Source organism: Trichechus manatus, unplaced genomic scaffold, assembly GCF_000243295.1.
Source record: "Trichechus manatus latirostris isolate Lorelei unplaced genomic scaffold, TriManLat1.0 scaffold00172, whole genome shotgun sequence".
NCBI classification, from domain to species: domain Eukaryota; kingdom Metazoa; phylum Chordata; class Mammalia; order Sirenia; family Trichechidae; genus Trichechus; species Trichechus manatus.
In genome coordinates this window covers 2278885-2301924 of record NW_004444108.1, presented here as the reverse complement: position 1 = coordinate 2301924, position 23040 = coordinate 2278885, and the positions used below count along the sequence as shown (strand labels likewise).

Sequence of the window (23040 nt, the reverse complement as noted above, 5' to 3'; positions counted from 1 at the left end):
TCTGAGGAAAAAAATCTAGGTTTTTTTTTTTTTTTTAGCATCTCCCTAAGTTAGAAACATTAAGAAGGCAAAGAAAAATGAAAGTATGTGATAAATGTAATTATTTCCTATCCTCTTATCAGTGGCGTTTATTGAAAAAAATTCCTATTGGCTTTTCAAGACCCTTTTAAAAATTAAATGCCTCTAGATATGGAGTAGTACCCTAATATGTCAAATAAGATATTCAGGATTTATAGTTTTGTCTAGATGAATATCAGCTTCTCTTTAATGAAGTGACATGAGTCACACACATACTCTCTTTGTGGAATTATTAATTTTAAAAGGGAAGTGTCACTAATATGGCATTATTAATTTTGTTGTTAAAATACTTATAAATAGATACTATAAAATTGCAAGGTCAGCAGGTATAAACCATGCATAAACCATGAAAGCATCTTTTGCATAATTATATCTTAGAGTTTATACCTTTAGGGTTAGAATAATTTGACTCATAATTAACCTCCTGAAAGACTGAGTATACTGAAAGTTGAAAGTAATGTGTTTTTAATATTTTTCCAAGAAGTCAAATGAAATTACTCATCCATTTTTTACAAGAAAAAATATAAAATGCAAAAATACTTAATTGTGAGCCAAAGCCCCTTAATGTCTTCTAAAATTCCCAGAAAAAAAGTAAAGATGCAGAATAAGTAGAACAAGGAGTAAAAGGCAAATTAGTAATTAAACTAAATTAGACAATCATAGATGACTTTTAGAAACAGAAAGCCAAAGGCAGTTGTAGGATATGATTATGTTTTACTTTAGTTGTAACTTCTTTGTAAAATTTGATTAGTATTTCTTTATGTTTAGGAAATGCTAGAAGTCAGAGATTCAAAGAGCCAGAAAAAAATTAGAGTGCACATTTTACCTGTTTCTTCATTTACTGTCACCCTTACCACCTACTTTTTGTCCAAAACCAATGAAAATCCAATCTGATTTTAAGGCTTCCAAAAGAGATTGCATCACCCGTTAGTGAATGATTTCTTTGGTTAAAGATCCTCAATGTTAGGAAATTTCTTCCTGTGCTTAATTATTTTTGTTTGCCTGGTTGCCTAACTCTTATCATTTGCAGCCTTTAAAACGGAAATCATTGTAAATACCATGAAGTAAGGGCACCTTCTTCCCCTTCAAATGGCCATCTTTCACTTGAGAGATGATTTTCACTTGGAGACGTGATTTATAACTCAGTGTATTTAGTCAAAAACTTTCAGCCTGCTTGCTGAGTTAGCCAGCCTGTCTAGGTCATGTTGCACTGATTTTGTGTTTCCTCTCTAATGCAGAATGTCATTATGGGTTCTGGCCCTGACCCTGAAGGGAGTAGCAGTCTTATTAAGTGAGATAATGAACAGCCTTATTTAGGGCTCCAATTTTTAATACACAGTGACTAGCAGGCAGGGTTTCTCATGATGGATATATCAAATAATTTCTACTGATGATCTGCCCCTACAGAATCCATTTGCATATATGGCACCATCTTTAAGTGGGCAGCTTCTTACTTAAGTTCCTTTCTGACTTGTATTGTTATACAGACACGTATGTTGGCCTGGAGAGCAATTCAAGTCATCATTTACCAAAATATGGTACATAATACTCAAAAAATGAGACATCTGTGAAAGCTATTTTCTTTCCATACATATGGTTTATTTGAGGGTTGATACTTTTTTTAAGCCTTACATATTATTCCAGCCATGACATGTGCCAGAATAACATATACCCAGCAGTGGTTAATATGTGTAAGCTGTGTTTATGCAGTCGTCTAAATAGCCTTCACTAGAGCTTTGGTGGAAAGAATGTGTTTTGTCATTTCACATGAAATTAGCAACAAGACTGTTTAAGATGCTTTTTTTTTTCCTGCTCTATCCTGCCCTACCTGGGTAAGACATGTGATTTATATAAGTAACTGCAGTACATTTAATGGTGTTCCTAAGGTGTGAAATGAGTTCAACACAGCTTTTGGTTGAACAGTGTATGTTCTTAGTGCATATGGACACTTATAATAATTAAAAAAAAAATTTCAGCATGTTTTTTCTTGTAATTCATATTTTATACAATGCCAGAGAAAAACAAATATGTAATAAAAAGTGAATTTAAGAAGAATGTAAAAAGATTTGTGCATAATAAGAAATAGAATGGATATTAGAAGTTTTTAATTGGTGAGGTAAAACTTTTTTTTATTTTCAAATGAAGATTTAAATAACCTTTAATTCACAAAAAGTGCTTATGAATTAATTTTATTTAAATACACTACTCATATATGAAATCAGAGCATAAAGAGTATGCAGGGGAAGCACTCTGAATCAAGTTCAGAAATACTGAAGCGATATGTAAACTTATGCTTAATCTTATTTAATTTTTTCATGATAATTTAATAGAAAGAATACTTAGTATTGGCCATTTATAAATTACTTCAGCAGTGAATCAAAAATGTATTCAAGAGAAAACTTAGGGACTGAGATGAAGCAAGCTCTGAGTTTTACCTTAGAAAATATCTACCCAGATTTTCCCAAAGTGTTACTCAGCATGTTCAGTGGTGTTACATTAAAATTAAAAAAAATGGTGGTGACGGGAGAGTTCACATTCAAAAAGATTGCAGACATCTGTATTAAATAAGGGTAAGCAGGTTCTCTAAATGTAGGACTTCTTTGAACTAGGGCTAGAGGAGGGCCGTGTTATCTGGGTTTCCCAAAATCACTGATCTCTAGAATCCTCCTTTCCCCAATCATCTCATGTGGCTAGTTCTCTGCTTTTCTCACTTTGGAGGCATCAGTCCACTCTACAGATGAATTAACTGGAAGCTGGACATTTTGAGTGGCTTGGTTTGGTGTAATGGATCACTTTTATATGGCCTTTCTCACCATGGTCTCGTAACTCCCACCAAATTATTTGGTGGGACCATGAAATTATTTGGTGGGACCAAAGGGATTGGACAGCTTGCTAATAATGTAAATAAAGTGCATGGCACCCCTGGGGGTGGGATCATGCAAAAAAGGTATGTGGAATCCTAACGAGGGGATTGGTTAGTTTTGCCATCCCTCTAGGCTTAAAAAAGGGCCAATCCCAGAGCATAGAGGGGACCTCCCTACCACAAAGAAGAAGAGATGGGAGTGGAGCGTGTCCTTAAGATCTGGCGTCCCTGCGTTGACAACCTCCTAGACTCAGGAGACAGAGAGAGAGAGAGAGAGAGAGAGCGAGAGCTGTAACGTGAGAGACAGCGAAAGATGATGAGAAGCAGCAGCAGATAAACAGCAGTAACAGAACCAGGATACTGGTGTGAAACAGCACAGTGGGCTTCCTGGTCCGTAGAGCAAGGTGACTACACAGTGGGCATGCCAACTGACAGAGCAAGAGAGCTGAGTGCCTTCCAGGGAAGAGGCTTACTGGCAGAGTGGGATGCCCCTGGGCACTTATTGGTGGAGCTGAAGAGCTTTGTAACACTTGCCCAAGCAGGGTAGAGGCCAGGCAGAGGGGCTGAGAGGCTGAGGGCCAGAAAGAGGCTTGCCTGCTGGCACGGCTGAGAAGAGGCTGTCCAGATGGAAGGATTTTATCCTAAGTCACTCCTGATCCTGAATTGTAACCTGTTCCTTCCCTAATAAACCCCATAACTGTGAGTATGGTCTGTGAGTTCTGTGTGGCCATTGCAACAAATTATCGAACCCAGCAGAGAAGTATAGAGTGCCGCAGGAGGGTCGGCTGGTGTCCGAATTGGTAAAAAGGTTGGAGAGAGGAGGTGTGTCTGACCTCCACCTCATAGGAATCAGACTCGGACTGATGTTGATGGTGATTCTCTCTCTCCCTTGTGAAGTTAGAGGACTTCTGATGCCACCATGCCATTTTTACACTTGGCCAAGAAAATATAGAGGTATTTAAGTGTTAAAGCCAGATCACAAAAGGCGAGATTAGAAGCTGAATTTAATATGGATGCTTTGATTTATGGTAATTTTCTTTTTTGAAAAGAGGTATGCTATTCAGACTTACAAAATGAAATGTAATATATGGGAACCATGTAGTAATGAGATGTCTGCTCAATGAATATAGGAGAGCAAACTGCCCAGTGATGTAAGTTTCAGGTCTTTAAAATTTAAGAGGATCGTTAAAAATTTGAGTCTGGCAATTAATAGAGAGGGGCCCTGGTGGCACAGTGGTTAAGAGCTCGGCTGCTAACCAAAAGGTCGGCAGTTCAAATCCACCAGCTGCTCCTTGGAAACCCATGTGGCAGTTCTACTCTGTCCTGTAGGGTTGCTATGAGTCAGAATCCACTCAACGGCAGTGGGGTTTGTTTCTTTTTTTTTTTTTGGTTTATTTAGAGAGATGGTCAAAAGCCAGGAAATACACAACCATGAAGAAAGGTCTCTTGAGCTATATTGATCTAATTTGGTGAATAAAAGAAAAATATTCTGTATACAGTTAGGCTATTTAAAAAGAAAGACCATTTCATAAATCTCTTCTGAAGATCAAACATGATAATTCAGCATAAGCTGAACCTCAAACATTATCTGAGGTATCTGGGCCAAATCTTCGGGAGCTGTTCTAGAAATTGAGTTGGGTCTAGTTGGTGATAGAGGGGAGTCTTTTATGGCAGGCCCAATCTGGATTGTCTTCATGGGAAGTTTACAAATACGAGTGGTGCTAATGCGCTTCCTAGATTGCTGTGGGTCAGACTAAGGCCAGTTAATTGAAAATTAGCTCAAGGATGCATCATTTTAGGAAGCAAAAGCATAAAGGTACAAATAAGACCGTTGATCAAGAAGAGTGGAAATGCAAACAGAACAGAAAAGTATAGCATGTGTCTTAGTTACCTAGTGCTGCTGTAACACACATACCATAAGAGGGTGGCTTTAAAGAACAGAAATTTATTTTCGCACAGTTCTGGAAGCTAAGAGTCCAAATCAGGTCCCAGCCTTGTTGAATCCTTCTTTGTGGTAGTCACTGGTGTTGCTTGGTTCCTTGGCTTGTAGACAATCCTCACATGGCTTCTGTCTTCCCCTCTTGTATATCTCTGTTCATACTGCTCATTTTAAAACTCAGAACTGATTATATTTAGAACTCATCCTGCACTGGTATGGCTTAATTAGCATAACAAAAAACTCATTTCCAAATAGGATCATATTTACAGATACAAGGGCCAGGATTTCAATTCAATGCATAACAGCATATTTCAAAAGGGGTGAACAGAAATTAGATATAGGTAAAGGTAATTTAAAAACCAATCTGTAACCAGTCTGTATATCTAGCTTGACTTATTTCCCTGGACTTGAGCTTGCATTTAGAGTGGGGATCTGAGATTGACATAAAGTAACCATCTAATTTGATGCAGTGGAAAGTACATGGTCTTCAAGATGTAGGACAGATTTAATTTTTAGCCTGGTTCAGCAATTTACTTGTGTTGTGTAACCTTTTAATTTACCTAAGCTTCAGGTTTGTCATTTGTAAAATGTGTTCATTGTACAGATGACAGTAATTTAGGCAAATGCCTAGCACAGCATATTATTAAATGTTTTATGCACCACCTTCTCCAAGGATGGACTGCTGAAGAAGATTATAAAATTTCCTTTCAAACAAAGCTTTAATATATTCTAACCTGAATACAAGGCTTAATATTTAACTTCATCAGTAGCCAAGCAGATTGACTAGGTGACATCTTGGTGACAAGGTGTACTTTAGACAAACCTACACAGCATAAATTTCATGTACATAAAAGACAAACGAGGGTGAAGTTTTTTTTATTTTGCTTTGTAAAAAGGATTTGAAAGTTTTTTATATGACCATTATTCTTAATATGTTTCAGACTAAATCTATTTTTCTACCACCTCACATGTACACACAGCTTTTGGAATAATGCTAGTATGTAAATCAAGGTATATCTTTTACATGAAAATTATACATTAAATTTATACCTGAAAATTATACATCATCTGTTACATGAAAATTATTTTCTAAACTTTACACATATTTATTTACAGCTCACAATTTATGGAGAAGATATTTTAAATATTCGGTAATCTAATAGTAGGCTTATGAAACAAAAAGGCAGCCAAGCATTCTAGAGCAAAAGGAGAATCTGAGCAGAATTGCGTCTTGAAATAAAAAAACGGTGTTTATTTCTCATGTCATCCACAGTGATAAATGCATTCTATTAACTCAAAAATTATTTTTGATTGGCTTATTAATAATAGAGTGCTATCTTGTATTGCTTATAGACTGGTGTATTCTGCATGAGTACATAAACTCAGCTCCTATATTTAAATTCCTTCATTACCTTTAATTGACACTACATGTCATTTCATTATTCCTGGCATTGTTTTTCTCTTCTGAGAATAAGCAGTAGTTAACTGTCCACTCCAAAACATGTGTGCATGGCTTGTACTTGTCCTTTGTGTTTCATTTTGTGGGAGATTGGGGGACAAGGGATAATTGTGGGAAGGTAGGCTTTGGTGTGTTAGGTGTTTTTTCATGATCCTGTACTACTAGGTAAGATTGTTAATGACTTGAATGTCTCTGTTTTATCTTTGAGCGTGTTTTATGCAAAACTGATAAATGGCTCAAAGAGTACAGATAAAAATAAAACAATTCAGATATCTATCTACAGGATTTATTGTAACATGGTCCTTTTTGTTGATTTTAACAAGATTAGCTACAATATTGTTGGTGATTCCTTCATTACCTTTTCATTATAAACAATGTTTAAAAATTGGATTCCAAGCTATTATTTTCCAAATATGTGCTATCATTTCTGGCTACAGGGTTTAGATCATAAATAACCTGACTCTAGCTGTACATTATTGTAAAGATTAGGAATTTCATAGAAAATTATTCAGAAGGTAAAAATGATATTATAATGAATTTATTAATTCAAGAAATATTGAGTACTTGTTTTATCTAATGCAATGCCTTGTGATAGTATGTGAGTATGAAAATGAAAAAGCAGCCATAACTTCAAAGAATTTCCAACAGACTGGGAAAATGAAGTAGGCACAGAAATTATTATATTTTCAAAAAGGGTAAGTACAGTAAGAGAGATACAGATAAATACCATTCAAGTTTAAAATACTACTATATTAAATTCCTCTGGGGTGATTTGGGGAAGTCTTGTGGAGAAAGTGTCAATAAAATGAAGTCATTATGTGGAAACATAATGAGAAATAATTGCCTTTTTAGGCAGGACAGGGAATGTACAAGGAGCAAAGTCATAGGGAAGAGAAATCTCAAGGCATGTTTGGGTAACAGAAAGAGGTTCACTTTGATTAGAATATAGGGTTTTTGAGGTTATGCAGTGGAAGAGGGGAGTCTCTGGGTGGTGCAAATGGTGAAAATGTTTGGCTACTAAGGAAGGGTAGCAATTTGAGGTGACCCAGAGGCACCTTGGAAGAAAGGTCTTGGTGATATACTTCTAAAAATCAGCCACTGAAAACCATATAGAACACAGGTCTACTCTGACACACATGGGGTCACCATGAGTAGGAGTTGACTCAGTGGCAACTGGCTAGTGGAAAAGTGGTAGAAAGTTAGATTTAAGTTTCACAATTTACAATACTTGAAAACCAAGTGTATTCCATGGACAATGGCAAGCCATGAAGGATTTTCAAAGTGGAAAAGGGTGTAATCAAATCAAAGCTCTAGGAAGATTATTTTGACATCAGAAATTAGAGTAAATTTGAGTGATGTGAGACTAGGGGTACAGAGAGCAGTTAGGAGGTATCTGTCCTGGAGAGAGTACTCAGGGTCTTCTCTGTATACTTGGGCTGGCATTGGCAGAAGGTGCACAACACAAAACTAGAGGGGAAGGATCAGCCAGCCTTGGTTGTTGATTTGGTTCTCAAGATTACCTTCAAGCGTTTTAGCAGGACTAATTCTGAGAATGACTATAGCATAAAAAAATGGCAAACACAGGGAAAACAAGTTTGTGCAAGAGAAAAAATTATGAGCAATTTTTTGGACATAATAAGCTTAAAATACCATGTGAATGGGTCAAGTAATCAATTTGTAATGTGCATGAAGAGGGACTATGGGGGACTTGGCTGCCTATTATAAACACATAAACATAACAATTTGAAAAACATATAGGTAAGCTCATGAAAGAAAGGAAAGTTACCAGGTGTCATAAAAGAAAAAGAGGTAAGCATACAAGGTAATGCCACAATGGCACATGGGGTTTTCTAACCCAGATATAATCCCCTAGAGGCTTGGAAATGGGATTTTAATGTCCTTGTGGGAAAATATACATGCTCTCCTAAGGCGTGGATTTGGAACAGAGTATTTCATGGAGTCTGGAATACCTTCCTGCCAGTGCAAAGTCACTGGACCTGTGCCAAACATAGTTATGGGTTGTGGATTTATGACACATGAGTATTGTGCAAACGCAAAAGGAGAAATTAAGGTAGAAATTTGTCAAGAAACTGGTAAAATCCCTAGGGCAAGGACAAAAGGCAATCAAATCACCTTTGTAGAGGCATTTAAATAATCCAGGACTCTCATAGAACTCCTACAGAAAGTAAAATCACCATGAAAAAGAATGCGTAATATAAATTATAAACTACATTTGAAAACAGAGTACCCTAAGAGAAAAACAGCAAAAAGCAAAACAAAACACAACTTTAGCTGAACAGAAGACAATAGAACAATCTTTTAAAAAATTGCAAAATAAGCACTTAAAATGTTTATAGAGGCAAAAGAACATAATAAAATGAGTCTTCATGAAAAAAGAATGAGTGTTTGAAAAAAGAAACAAATATTATTTATAGACATAAAAATGTATTCATTAAAATTAACAATGAACCAGTGCATTGAACAGCAGATTACATACAACTGAGGAAAGAAAGTTGGATTTGAGGAATTACAAGAATGAAACTCAGAGACATAAAGTAATAGAACATTTGAAAGCGAGATTAAGAGAGAATTCCTAACGGGATTTCCAGAAGGAAAAAACAGAGAAAGTAGATGTAAGAAATATATTTGAAGAGCCGATACCTCAAGAATTTTGAAGAAATGAAGAAATGCATGAATGTTAAAGATTGACCTATAATGAATCCTGAGATACGTCATGGTAAAATGACAGAGTCTTAGATGCAGATAGTCCTAAAAACAACTAGAGAAAGACTGTAATTTGACTGACAGCAATATTTTCATCAGCAACAACTAGGGCCAGAAGACAGTGAAATAGTATATTCAAAATGCTTAGAAAAAATAACTAATAATCTAATAAACTAACATTCAAGAATGACCATGAAATAAAACCATTTGCTAACAAAATAGTTTGCAAAATTGGCCCTTCCTGAAAGAACTACTAAAGGATGTAGTTTAGTAAAAAGGACTTTGAACCAGAAGTAAGGTATGAGTGGGATGTAAAAAGAAATTGAGAGATTGGGGCTAGAGGATTTAGCACATTAATAATAATTTGGAATAGGCCTGTGAAAAGTTTAATTACACCAGGCAATCTAAGATGAATAAAAATGTTGTTGAATAGCAGCTTGTAGATTCATGAGGTTAGATATTACCAGGCCAGTGTGTGTAATGTCACTTTTTACACAGGGAGTCAATATAGCAATCCAAGTGAGGCAGTGTTGCTAATAGTTGAATGGTTTGCAACCTTGGCATCATAATGTAACTTTAAAAAATATTTTAAAATATTGATGGTTGAATTCCATATCTTCTGATTTAATTCTTCTGGAGTGTGTCTTCAGCATCCAGATTATTTTTTAAGTTCCCTAGGTGATTCTGTGCAGCCAAGGTTGAAAACTACTGTAATAGATTGTTAGAGAAGAGCAGATGTTCAGAAACTGACTTTAGCCACTCGTCAAAGCAGCGGGTCGACCTCTTTCTGATTGACCATGAAGGCCTTTTCACACTTGAGGAAAGAATCTTCACTTTAGAGCGGGGGTCAGCAAACTTCTTCTGTAAAGGGCCAGTTAGTAAATATTTTAGGTTTTCCAGGCGAGATGATCTCTGTCACACTACTCAACTCTGTGGTTATGGTCAGGGATGGATTACCCAATAGGCAAGGTACGCACGAGTTTACTTGTGCTTGCTTACTAATCTGCAGTGCACACTTACAAAGATGTGGTGAAACCCATGTGAAATTAGACACTGCAGATTAGTAAGTAAACACAAGTAAGCCCATGCATACTTGGCTTACTGTAAGCATGTGCATACATTGCTTACTGGTTATTCCACCTCTGATTTGTGGTGCTGAAGCAGCCATAGATAATATGTAAGCAAATTGGCATGGTTGTGTTCCAGTAGAACCTTATTTACAAAAGCAGATGATGGGCCAGATTTGGCCTATGGGCCTTAGTTTGCCAACCTGCCCTTTACAGTCTTAAATTACAGTTAGGGAAACATAATTGAGAACCATTACATTCATTTTAGAGCAAGTAGCTCCTTGTGTGAATAGTCCAAACAGGTGTCGACTCACAAGCCTGTAGAAGAAAATATGAAGATAAAATGCAAAACAGTGTAAAGACCTGAGAGGCCACAGGTCACTAGAGGGTAAACTTGATTAAATGAAAATGCAAGCAGGGACACTAAGTCTTATAACAATAGGGGGTAGTTCTCACCAAGTAAGAAGTTGAGAATGCAGAAGAGGTTTCCTTGCTTGTTTCGATTGGCTTTTGTTTGCCACGTTTAGAGGAGAAATATGAATGGATGGCTGGGATTTTCTCTTTATTCTTATCTAGATGTTTTGGGCTCATAACAAATATATACTATTTTATCTGAATTGAGAATACTTGCCCTTTCCTAGCCTTTCTAAAGTGTTACATTAGCACAGGAACATTTCTTTCTCACATCTCTGGATTAAATTTGGACAGATTATCCTAAAGACAGATGCCATTGTTAGAAGAACCACAAAATAAACTTAAATTATAGTAATTGGCAGGAAGGAGGTATGAGTTTTCTGTGCAGCATAATTGTCAGATGTTCCTTAAATTTGTTCTCTTTCCTCCTTCCCTACATCCCTGTCCTCATAACCACTTGCCTGAATTATAGAATTTCTTAATTTATTTTAATCCCAAAATATAACTTTTATTCACATTTAATACTTCTGAAATTATGTTACATCTTAGAATCAATGATATATATATTGAATCATTGACTATATATTTAATTTTTACCCTGAAATCTGTTATGAAATTCATAGTGTATTTCCAAATCAATAGCATCTTAGAATCCAAGAAATATGGTATTATCTTGTCTCTTACTTTTGCCTTCATCCGTCCTCTGGCAACCATTTCCAGAGTCCAAAGAATTATATTTATGGAAATCAAATCTATTCTTGTCACTACCTTATCTAATAATTTTGAGTCCCCCCCCAAATTAATGTGGTCTCAAAGTCCAGACTTCTTGGCATGACATTCAAGGGCCTTGATATCTAAAGTCTTTTATATTCTGGCCCAAAGAACTAGACTCTGGCCTTATTCCCCACCACTCCTTGCTCCCTCATGTGGATTGCCTCATTCCCGACAACATCAGAGAAATGATGCATTATTTTAATACAAGTATCGCAAAATCTCTGAGGAAAGTTTAAAAGAAATTGGATTGGTGTTGAACTGAAAATAGCTGAAACAGGCTTTTCCTAAAGCTTAATAATTTAAGATGGCAATGGATCATTGTCCTTGCAAAAAAAGGTTTGACTTTTTATATAAGAGTGAATTGCTGAAGAAGCTTGCAGAATATCTTTATTTGGAGCACTTAAAACACAGACTAGACACTTTTCTGTTTGGAATGATTTAGATATACCCATGAGAGATAAACAAGATGAACTCTGAGGTTGTGGCCAGTTCTAGGAGTTTTGGGGGGTGATTAATGACTGTATCTAAATGAGGCCAAAACATCCAGATGGGAGTAAAGAGAGAAATTCAGTTTGTCATCTACATACTGTCTATATGATTCCAAAGACCTGGATACTTAACTGTTGAATGCACATAATTAGTTAAATAAACTATGCATTTTACTGGTATTCTACATTTTAAATATTATTACGTTGCTATGTGCGGCCCTGGTGGTGCAGTTGTTAAGCATTTGACTGCTACCCAAAAGGTCGGCAGTTGGAATCCACCAGCCGCTCCTTGGAAACCCTATGGGACAGTTCTACTCTGTCCTATAAGGTTGCTATGAGTCGGAATCGACTCAACAGCAACGAGTGTAGTATAAACAAACTCACAATATAAACACCTGTTATTTCATCCCTATCATCCATCAAATAACATGTATCAAATTGTAATTATCAGAGAGATAAAAATAGGAGTTCAATTGAAAATTGTTTTGGCTTGTCTGAGGATGAAATAATAATGAACACATAGTGTAAAGTAAATTTTCTTGATGCTCTTTAGGCTATTTCTTCATTTAAAAAGATGGAAATTAAGATATGACTTATCCACTAGATGCATATTTATATGGCTCTGTATTTTAAATTTAGGTATGTGTCTTGTGCCCTGGGCTGCCCCTATGAAGGAAACATCAAGCCGCAAAAAGTGACAGAAGTAAGATGCATCTCTGGTGTTTTCTGGTTGATAGTAAAATGAAGTGTATTATTTTTTAAAGTGGGCTGGTTTCCTTACCATTTATTGCGTCAACTTGAGAAAGACGAAGGTGAACCATGCTGTGGGAGACTATCCCTGAAGACTTGTTTGAGAACTTAATAGTTTCATTTTAAAGAGCTCTACATAGGCTATTGCTGCCCTAAGTTAAATAACAATTGAGTCTTGTAATTTGGGTGCTCAAAGGTGAAGACATTGAAAACATCAGGTTTTGTTTTGTTTTTTTGTTTTTTAATGTGGATAGAACATAGTGAGTGCCCTTTCCACTATCAGTCAGACTTTGGAACGGTTGGTGTACGCACAGTTAAACTTTACTTTGGCTGCTTCGGTGGCATACCTTTGTTTTTCTCCTGCACACTTCCACGCTTACACCAGAATATACTTTGCTTTAGTGTTTTTGTTCCTTAGAGATCCTATGGATGGTACTGCTGTGCTTCAAGGTTCTATTTTTCTGGAGAAATTTTTAGCAATAGATTTTAGTTGCCAAGAACCTGCTTATAGAAATTCTATTTTCTACTTCCTGTTCTTGTTTATTACTGTAGTTTTACACAAATAACGCACAACTTCTATGTTTGTTTGCCAGCTGCTCACTCCTCCCACAAGGTATTTTTGTAAGCACTGCTACACCAATTTTTTTACATGTTGTTACAAAAAAAAAATCAGCATAGCGCACTCACAAAAATATCTTGGGAGGGGGAGCGATTGCCAAACAAAAGTAGAAAGCACTTTTTTGCAAAAAAATACGGTAATTGATACCAATGAATACAAAATATCTTTGAGATTATATTAGAGTAACTCAGAAACTCATTTATATATAAAGTGTGTTAGTACGCACGTTGCACAGGTAATGAATGTAGTAATATGGTACTGGTGGTACTAAAGTGGTGAAGATGGCATTATCAGAAAATCAAAATTTAGGCAGGATAAACTTTCAGTTTTCCTGAAGCCATTCCTCTTTTGAAACTTACTGCAGAATTTTTAAATGAGAGATATCCCATGGCTTATTATTTAAGCAAGACTCTTACCCATAGAGGCAGATATACTCTGAAATAATGAAGCTTAAATTTTATAGTTCTTCCCTTGCATGGGGCTCTTCCAAGATTCTGTCATTAATTTCTGTTCACAATTACATATTCTTATAGAACACTTCCAAAACTGTGTAATGTCAGAGTGCGCAAAACCTGGTTCCACCTCTTCCTACACAGCAAACCGCTTGCCTTTCTTGTGCCTCGTGCCATCCTTAGATGAACCACACAAGTCCTCAGACTCTTCATTCCTCCACCAGGAGGTATGAGGTGCTGCTGAAGAGAGTCATGTGGCAGGCGAATTGTAAGCATTACAAATTCACGATCATCATGGACCTTCTGTGCTATCCTACTACATTTTGTGGTCAACTCACACTCCTACTTGCTGTTCACTCTGTTCAGGCCTCTACCTCTTCCTCTCGTTTTCTCTCCTGTACATACAACTGCTCCCTTTCAACAGAATCCATTCTTTTGACACTTGAACATGCTCATGTCTCTTTCATCTAAAAAATGTATTCCTTAATTCAGCATTCAGTCAGTTATCCATCTCCATCTTCCTACCCCTAAACTTCTTCAAAGAACTGTCAACAGTAACAGTTTCGATTTTCTCTTATGCCACCAGCTCTTCATCACACTCCAAGATGACTTCTAGGCCATTCACTCCACTGAAATCCATCTTTATAAAATTACTTCTTACCACTTGGGTCAAGAAATGCAAGATTATGTTCAGCCCTCATCTTATTTGAACTCAGCAGAATTTGGGGCTGATGACCATTTCCTCCTCGACACCCTTGTATCCATCATTTGTATTCTTTTGACACCACACATATTAGGATTTTCTTCCAACCTGTTAAATTTCTGCTTCTCAGTCTTCTTTGAAGGTCCAGTCTACATGGCCATTAGAGAATTCCAGCACTTAATGTTGCAGTGGTTAAGAGTTACAGCTGCTAACCAAAAGGCTGGCAGTTTGAAGCCACCAGCCGCTCCTTGGAAACCCTATGGGGCAGTTCTTCTGTGTCCTCTAAGGTCACTGTGAGTCAGAATCAACTCAACAGCAATGGATTTGGTTTAGAGACAAATAAGCATTATAGTTTCTTTATACATGTTTCCATCAAATGCTAGTCTCCTGACCTGGAATACATAATCCTTTCTGAGTACCTGCACCCTATTTTTGATATCACAGATAGAGGAGCCTTTCTGAAACAAATCAGATTGTATTATCACCACCTCAGATTCTATCATGATTTCCCATTACTCTTATGATAAAATTCTTAACCGAAGTACTAAACTTGGTTTGTAAGACTCTGCACATGCTGCCCCATGCCTCCCTACCTCTCCATCCTTATCTGGCTTCACTCTCCCTTTTTTATTTTATTTATTTTTGTTATCATCACACTATCCTTTTCATTGGATGACTTATTTCATGGGCATTCTTTGCGTTTTATATTTCAGCTGCTTGGAACACACTACTTTTTGCATTTGGTATTCCACCTGGAACACTTTTCTCATATCCTTTGTTTACACCCTCTTGAACAAGTTAATGCCTATCTACTTCGAGTTATCACTTAGGCCCTTCCTTCATGATAGAACTAGGCAGATTTCCTTGGTTATATGCTCTTAGAATCTTCTCCCTTTCTTTAAAAATTCTTATTTTAGTTTGCATTTACACATTCCTGAGTGAGTTGACTAAGGTCTGTCCCCATTTAACTCCAGGCTTAGTGACAATGAGCTGTGTGTCTGTTCCCCCATTATAGCCCATCACCTAGCCTAGTGCCTGGTATAAAATAGGCACTGAAGAAATCCATGTTGAAAGAATGAATAAGTGAGTGAACTTACACCAAGCATTGTATAAAGTGATTTCTATACATTCTTAGTTCATTTTCACAGCAAACACATGTCATTTTTAACATCATAATTATTTTCCTGTTTTTTTTTTTTGGATCAAGGAATTAAAGCTTAGAATATATGCTAAATGAGTGTTGCGTTGTCCATATTTTACATATTAGGGACTGAGACTTAAGTAGATCCTCTTCTGTCCAGTATCACATGACTAGCATGGGCAGGAAATAAGATTGGAATCTAGGCCCATCTGATTCCAGAACCCATGTCAGTGTCAGTATATCATGCTGCCTTCCCACAAATTCCTGTGACTCTTTGGAAGTAATGTTAATCATTCCACTTGAAAAGACCTGAAAATTTATCTAGCACAACTGCATCCATCTATGAGCCAGAAAAATTAGGCCGAGAATATTCAGTGACTCTACCAATTAATTGCAAAGCTACCTAGTGACAGAACTGAAACTAGTATTGATATCTCTTGACCCCTGAGCTAATGCCCTTAGAAATACTGTTTCTAAAGTAAATCTGTCATGCTTCTGCTTAGTTAAAGTGTTGAGAAAAGTAAGCTTCCTACAATTAAAACTGTAGTTTATAATTTTATCTTTGAACACATACAGAGATATAGGAATATATGGCTTTCAAATAAACCTAAATATTGGGAGAAGATAACCATAGTAATGTCATGGAAAGTTTTATGTAATGCTTAAGATATAATGTGGAAAGAAAAGGACCAAAAACTAAAATATATGTTTTCCACATATGGAAGTTTTATGTAACTGATCTTAGTTGTCATTTTTACTTCTGCATGATGTTTGTTGAGGAAGGACAGGGCTTGAGTCCGTTCATTCCCATTGTTTTACTAGAACTCCACCTTTCTCCACAGGTGTCTAAGAGGTTATATAGCATGGGCTGTTATGAGATCTCTTTGGGAGACACAATTGGAGTGGGAACTCCAGGAAGCATGAAAAGAATGTTGGAAAGTGTCATGAAAGAAATCCCACCAGGTGCACTTGCTGTTCACTGTCATGACACGTACGGACAAGCCTTAGCAAATATCCTTACAGCCCTTCAGGTATTTTCTGTTCTGTGTGTGTGTGTGTGTGTGTGTGTGTGTGTCCTTATTTTTAATATAACATTGTTGAGAGCTTTAATGAGATAATGTTTATAAAGTGTTATAAACATGATGATTAAACAGTGCCTGCCATATGACAGGCACTCAGGAAATGTTTGTAACATGCACATGTTTGTTAGGGCAACAAGGTCTCTTATTACTGTTTATTTGATATGAAAAATCTGTCAGTTTGTTCTTTTTAAAGTATTAATACCATCAAAGCTATGTTTGTTTCGACTTCCATATGCTCTCAGCCACATAACTTAATAGACTGAAATATGATGGCATTTTGAGGAATGCAGAGCACAAAATGGTATAGTGTTCTGTTGTAATCATGTAACTAATGCTCCATTTGGTAATTTGGTGCTCTATGATGAGAAGTTACAATGCTGAAGTATAGAATCTTTTGTTTAAGATGTTTTCATGATGTTGGCAGGCATACTTGTGACATAACCTCTGTTTCTTATCAAGTATATTCTATTAGGTGATCACAGTTAAGAGATCTAGAAAGTTGGTGGATTAACAATTATTTATTAAAACCTAATGACAACTCAGTTATTTTGTATGTATTTATTTAAGAGGTCAATAGCATTTTAAGAGTATTATTTTAAAATTAATGTTAGTTTCTTGAACTCAGCCAAAAAAACTTTAATTTGATGTTCTTTGAACCCAAGATTTTGACAACTAAAGATAAGACTATCTGAAAACTTTATGGTGAGACTGAAAATCAATACGTAAAGCTTAATGTCACAGTCCTAAAGTGTACAGTTGCTTGGCTGAAGTTAAAAGACAATGTGAACATCAAGCCCCACAAGGGCTTATTTTGACTATGTTACATATGGGCACAAATCCTTACTTATCCTCTGGCAGCAGGCAAGGAACGTTGTATTGAATCGGAAAGAAGAAAAAATGTTATATCCCGTGCTCTTTTGGGTGTGGGAATTTTTACAATTTTCCTTCCCTAAGTATCCTGGTTTCTAAAACAATAAAGAACTAGGCAGCACTTCAGGAGTTTGTGTTCAGCTGCAACTGTAACTTATTAAACTTTCTGGAGCAAGTTCCTGAAGAGCTAGTGTGTTCTCTCTCTCTCTCTTTTCTGTATGAATAGATCTTATATATGGTAACACTTTGAGAAATATAATATTTTATTAGGATAGTGTATTTTTATTATGTAATGAATGCTAGTTAATTTATTTCTCTGTGATGAAGAGCTATAGTACACAATCTGGGAACTCAGACTTCTGCTTCAGGGCTCTGTCACCTCTTGAAAATGCCCGCAAGTGAAACATTGCAGATGCCCCAATGTGATTTTAATAGTTAAAAGGAAGGCCTGTCTGAGGAGGTAATATTTAAAATCAGATCTAAAGAATGAGAAGGAACTAACCACAGTTGGTGTGTGGGGTGAGGAGGGATGTGTGTAAAATGGTTCAAGCAGATGAAACAATATTTTGGCAAAAGGCTTTGGGAGAAGGGTGGATCATGTCATAGGAACTGAAAGAAGAATAATGTATTGAGAGGAGAAAATAAAGTTTAGAAAATTTGCTGAATTAGGGAATGCACAGTTTCTACTTCAGAGAGGTGAGAACTGACATCTAGGGTATTTTCCCATCCCATCATAGCCATAAAGGGGGACAAGCAACAACTTTGGGTCCAAGAAAGATGCGGAGCATGGATGAGAACCTGGATAAAGCCAGGACCCCAAAAGACCAACCTTCAGTGAGAGGGTGAACCACCAGAAATTTCACCCCACAAAAGGAGATACCAAGCATATTCATTTGGCACAATCTTGACTATGGGTGGAGGAGAAATGCAGCTTCCTGTGTTCGTAACCTTTTGTTGATCCTTATGTGGGTTCAGAGTCCAAATTCACATTGCCTTCAGAATTTGAAAGTCCATGCAGATACATTTTTTCAAATGATAGCATCATTAGGGGATGGGGAAGAATACAAATCTTTTCTGAAGGAGAACATCTTCAACCCAAGCCACTGAAAACTATTTGCGGGGTGTGTGTGTGCATGCGTGTGTATGCATGTTGGGGAGGAATAGATATTCTGTTCTTCAGCAGCTTCTGTGGTAGATAGTAGGAAATTTGTCTATAAGCATCTGTAATCGTATTTTCTATGTGCACAAGCTCTGTGTATGTATGAGAGGCAAGGGGACAGAGGGAGGCAGGGAGTCTGGGATTGCAGGAGTATGCTTTCCAGCTTTGTGCTATACGTCCCCAGAGCAAAATTTATAGCCACAATGTAGATAGGTAGATAAGAGGTTAACAGTGGTTTGCATAATAAACAACATGATGTGAAGTCAGAGAGGCTAATATAAATGAACAATTGCAGAGATGGTCAAAAAAGCATGGATTTGCTTAAGGAAGCTAAAAATGTTGAAGAGTTGTAGAGCTTTTTGTCTTCTCTGCCATCCACTGTCATGGACTTCATAGGCTGTAAGCCATTGTTGACATACGAAAGAAATATACTCCACTGCTCTCTTGAAACCGTGCACCACTGTGGGAATCTTAAAATGTTGTAGTACTTCCGTGTTTATAAAGCCAGCTGAATGTGGTAGGTGGACTGTCTTTGCAAGAACTCACCGGTGAGGGGCATGAAGTGCAGTACCAAGTAAGAGTGAACCCAGCAGAGTCCTCTTCTCATCCTTCTTACTTCCTCCCAACAACACATCCAGGTTTAACTCTAGTGGAGGAGAAAAAGTGTCTTGGAAAAAACCTTACTGTGTTTAAATAGAAGGGAAATTATAGAAAATACAGCTTCATTATGAACATGGTTAACCTTGGCTTCAGGAAGCAGTGGTCATACTTCATTATTTAAAACAGAACCTTTGAAGTGTCTTCTAATAAAATTGATGGTGGATGTGGAGTGGATATCATTTGCTTTAATTTTGGGGTGGGGAAACAGTTTACAGTGCTCCAAACTGGAAGTTAATATTAAGGCAAGGAGACATGTAATAAGTGGAAACTTGGCCACAATGATAGGAAACAAATGAGAGTTATAAATGGAACTTCCCCCCTGTCTGGAAAGCACATACTAATCATGTAATAGAAAGATCTCGGGCTCCCAGGTTTTATTGTATTTTGTTTTTATTACTTAAACATATGACTTACAGGACTAGAGATGATTGTATGGGAGGCCAAAATTCATAGTTATCAGTTATGATTGTCTATAGAGAAATTATTCTTAGAATGTAGATTTAAGTGTAGGATGTTTAGAACCACTCTAAATCAAAAGAGATTGAAAGTGAGGTGACAACATGTACAAAATTTTAGTCATGGAACAAACTTACGTGGCTCAATATTCTTGTCTTAATTTTTTATGTGAAAATTGAGCTTCATTCTCTGCATATTCCCAAGTACTTGACAAAACACCAGTTAACAAATAGTTTAATCTACTTGATGCTCGACAATTGCTCAGTCTCTGTTTTTCTCCACAGAGATGATTTGAGTTTTTATAATTGGGTGAACCCATTGCCGTCAAGTCGATTCTGACTCATAGCGACCCTATAGGACAGAGTAGAACTGCCCCATAGGGTTTCCAGGGAGCAGCTGATGGATTCAAACTGCTGACCTTTTGGTTAGCAGCCAAGCTCTTAACCACTGCATCACCAGGGCTCCATAACTGAGTAAAAACAAAACAAATGAGATCTAGTATCACAAATAACAGTCTCACGTTAGTTGGTATCATAGAGACAAAACAGAACAGGCAATATTTAGCCTTCTTCTGAAGAAATCTTGTGCGCCTTTTTTTTTCCCCTTAAACTTAAGTATACTTTTGGATGATGTGCTTTTCCTCATAATGTTTTCCATGTTTTTTATTCCCTTTTAGGAAGAACAAATTATTTACCCAATTTTTACATCAAAAGCATTCATTTTTTATATTGACTCTAAACTACATTTAAATGCCTAAAATAAACAACCAATCTTCATGCATTTTGTTCTGAGGATCTCAAAAACAATTTTTAAAATTGTCATCAATAGCCAGATGAGCCTCTGTTTCTCAGTTCCTTATCTGTAGAATGGATGTAATGATGCCCGCCTCCCCAGATTTTGCAAAAATGACATGAAATGAGATGTCAAGTTTCTAGAACAATGACTTGGTTACAGTGTACTGGATTAATACTATTATTGTAATCATTATTGATATGATTGTTCATACTAATAACAATAATAACTTTTATTCAGATTACTTGTGATTAGAGCCAAGATACATAAAGTATTGCATCACAAATTTGTTTTATAAATACTTATAATAGCTATTATTCATTTCTTCAACATCTATTAAGCAGGTAAATATATATAGATATACAAGAAAGAAACAAAAGAGGATTACATGGGCAAAGAAGCTGAAAATGGATGGCTCTAAAGAGATTTTACAAAATGCATCATTCGTTTATTCAATAGATATTTATTTTATCAGGCACTGTTGTAGATTAATATGTTAAAGGCTTTGAGTAGTACTGTAGTCAAGAAAGCTGTTTGACTTAGTATAAATTAGTATTTACAAAAGCTTTTTGATTATGAAATAGTTTTTCTTGCAGTACCATTATTAACTTCAGAAACATTTTGAAATATTAACATTATTAACTGTTAGAAAATATTCTTACAGGAAGGTGAGATGATGTGTAAGTTACCACTGAAGCATTTTTAAAAAGCAGGAAAGAAGCATAGCAGAAGTGTGACACTCTCCAGTTTTTAAGTGTTTATAACCAGAGCTCTTGAGCCACGGTAGTCAGTGAGAGAAAGATGAAAAATGTAACATTATGTATTTTCTAGTGGTTGTATTGCTTCTATCGATGAAGAATGGGTACACATCTGAATAATTTTGTTTTCTGTAATTTACCTTTAACAGCTTTTTGTTGTTGTTAGCTGCCAACAGTTCAACTCCAACTAATGGCAACTCCATGTGCAGCAGAGCGAAATGCACCGTCTTCACGATCCTTGGTATTTTTGAGTCCATTGTTGCAGCCACTGTGTATTCTGAGTGCCTAGGTGGTGGAAACAGTTTGCACTCCATTACTAACTAAACACTGATGATTCAAACTCACACAGGGGTGCTGGGGAGGAAGAGCCTGGTGATCTGCTTCCATAAAGACTACAGCCAAGAAAACTTTATGACGCAGTTCTACTCTGTAACACGTGGGGTTTCTATGAGTAAGAATTGTCTCAAAGGCAGCAGGTTTTTTTCTTTTGTTTCCAACCTAGAAGGCTCATCTCCCAATGCTATATCAAACAGACAATATTCTGTTGTGATCCATGGATTTTCTTTGACTAACTTTCAGAAGTAGATTGCCAGGTCTTTCTTCCTATTCTGTTTTAGTCTAGAAGCTCCGATGAAACCTATCTACCATAGGTGACCCCTGCTGATATTTGAAATACTGGTGGTGTAGCTTCCAGCATCAGAGTAACATGCAAGCTACTATAGGACAACAAACTGACAGATGGGTGGTGGAATAGCCTTTTAGTTAACATAAATTTTTCTCTGATTTTGGCACCAAGTAATCAATTAGTTTTTATCTTCAGGGTCGTAATTTTCATCTACTTCTGTATGTCCACAGGTATTTAATGGGTAGTTGGGAAAAGCTGCTTCTGAGCTTGATAACTAGATCATATTAAAGTGGCCTTCAGTTAATTAACATCGAAAAGCAACACTTACATAAGTTTCTACTGTAATGTGCTAAAAATAAAAGTGTGTAATCCTCATGTAATGCATTATGCTTGGAATATAAACTTGGGACTCACCAAGAGAGAAACCATGTCCAAATACTGCTGTGTATCTCGCATAGCATTTCGTCCATGCTGATCATATAGGCAATTAGCTTAAAAATTGATTATCAGTTTGTTCTACTAAAAAAAAAGTCTCTTAGGCAGAAAAGTGAAGAAGAAAGAACACGGGATTTGTCATCAGAAGACTTATTTTGTTTGTGTTTCTTATTGTTTTCAACTGTGTCTTTTTATAATTATTTTTCCATTTTACCAGCTCCTTTAATACACAGTTGACTGACTATCTGGGCTGAAGGGGTAGGCACAGGAAATTATATTTATACCTTTTGATCTCTGTTACCTTTAGTTGGACCCAGGAAAATCCCCAAAACATTAAATAGTTAAAATAGCTTTCTTGGGACACAGAAACTATGTAGATCAGAGGTGAATTCCTGGGGAGCAGGTAAGCAGAGAAATAGAGTCAAGAGATCATCAACTGAGAGAGTGAAGAAAATGGAGACCATAGGTCCCTGGAAAATCTTCACTCCCATGAGGCCTAGTGTTGTGCTTTTAGCTTCATTTTCTCGAAACTCCCCAGTATCCTTCCAGTGGGTCCTTTTATTTTTCACTTAAGATTTTCAGCCAGTGTCATGCTAAGACACTGATTTTCTACTAGCTACAAAATATGATATTGAGAAAGCCTCATATTTTTTTAGGTTCCCATTTCCTAGTGGAGAAAAGAAGGCTGATAAATTGGAGTACATGTTCACACCTTTTTTTTTTTTTTTTTTT

The 23040-nt window shown here is 36.5% G+C and overlaps 1 protein-coding gene across 3 annotated transcripts in view; it reads left to right on the top strand.

Moving 5' to 3' along the window:
- The window catches only part of HMGCLL1 (3-hydroxy-3-methylglutaryl-CoA lyase like 1), a 191927-nt gene that overhangs the window by 112531 nt on the left and 56356 nt on the right, over nucleotides 1–23040 (top strand). For 2 of the 3 annotated variants that reach the window (XM_012558534.1, XM_004386822.1), the window contains 2 exons: nucleotides 12446–12509; nucleotides 16314–16502. In XM_012558534.1, coding sequence (XP_012413988.1) covers nucleotides 12446–12509; nucleotides 16314–16502 — 253 coding nt within the window. The remainder of the gene's footprint in view (nucleotides 1–12445; nucleotides 12510–16313; nucleotides 16503–23040) is intronic. The other variant, XM_012558535.1, reaches the window with a different exon arrangement.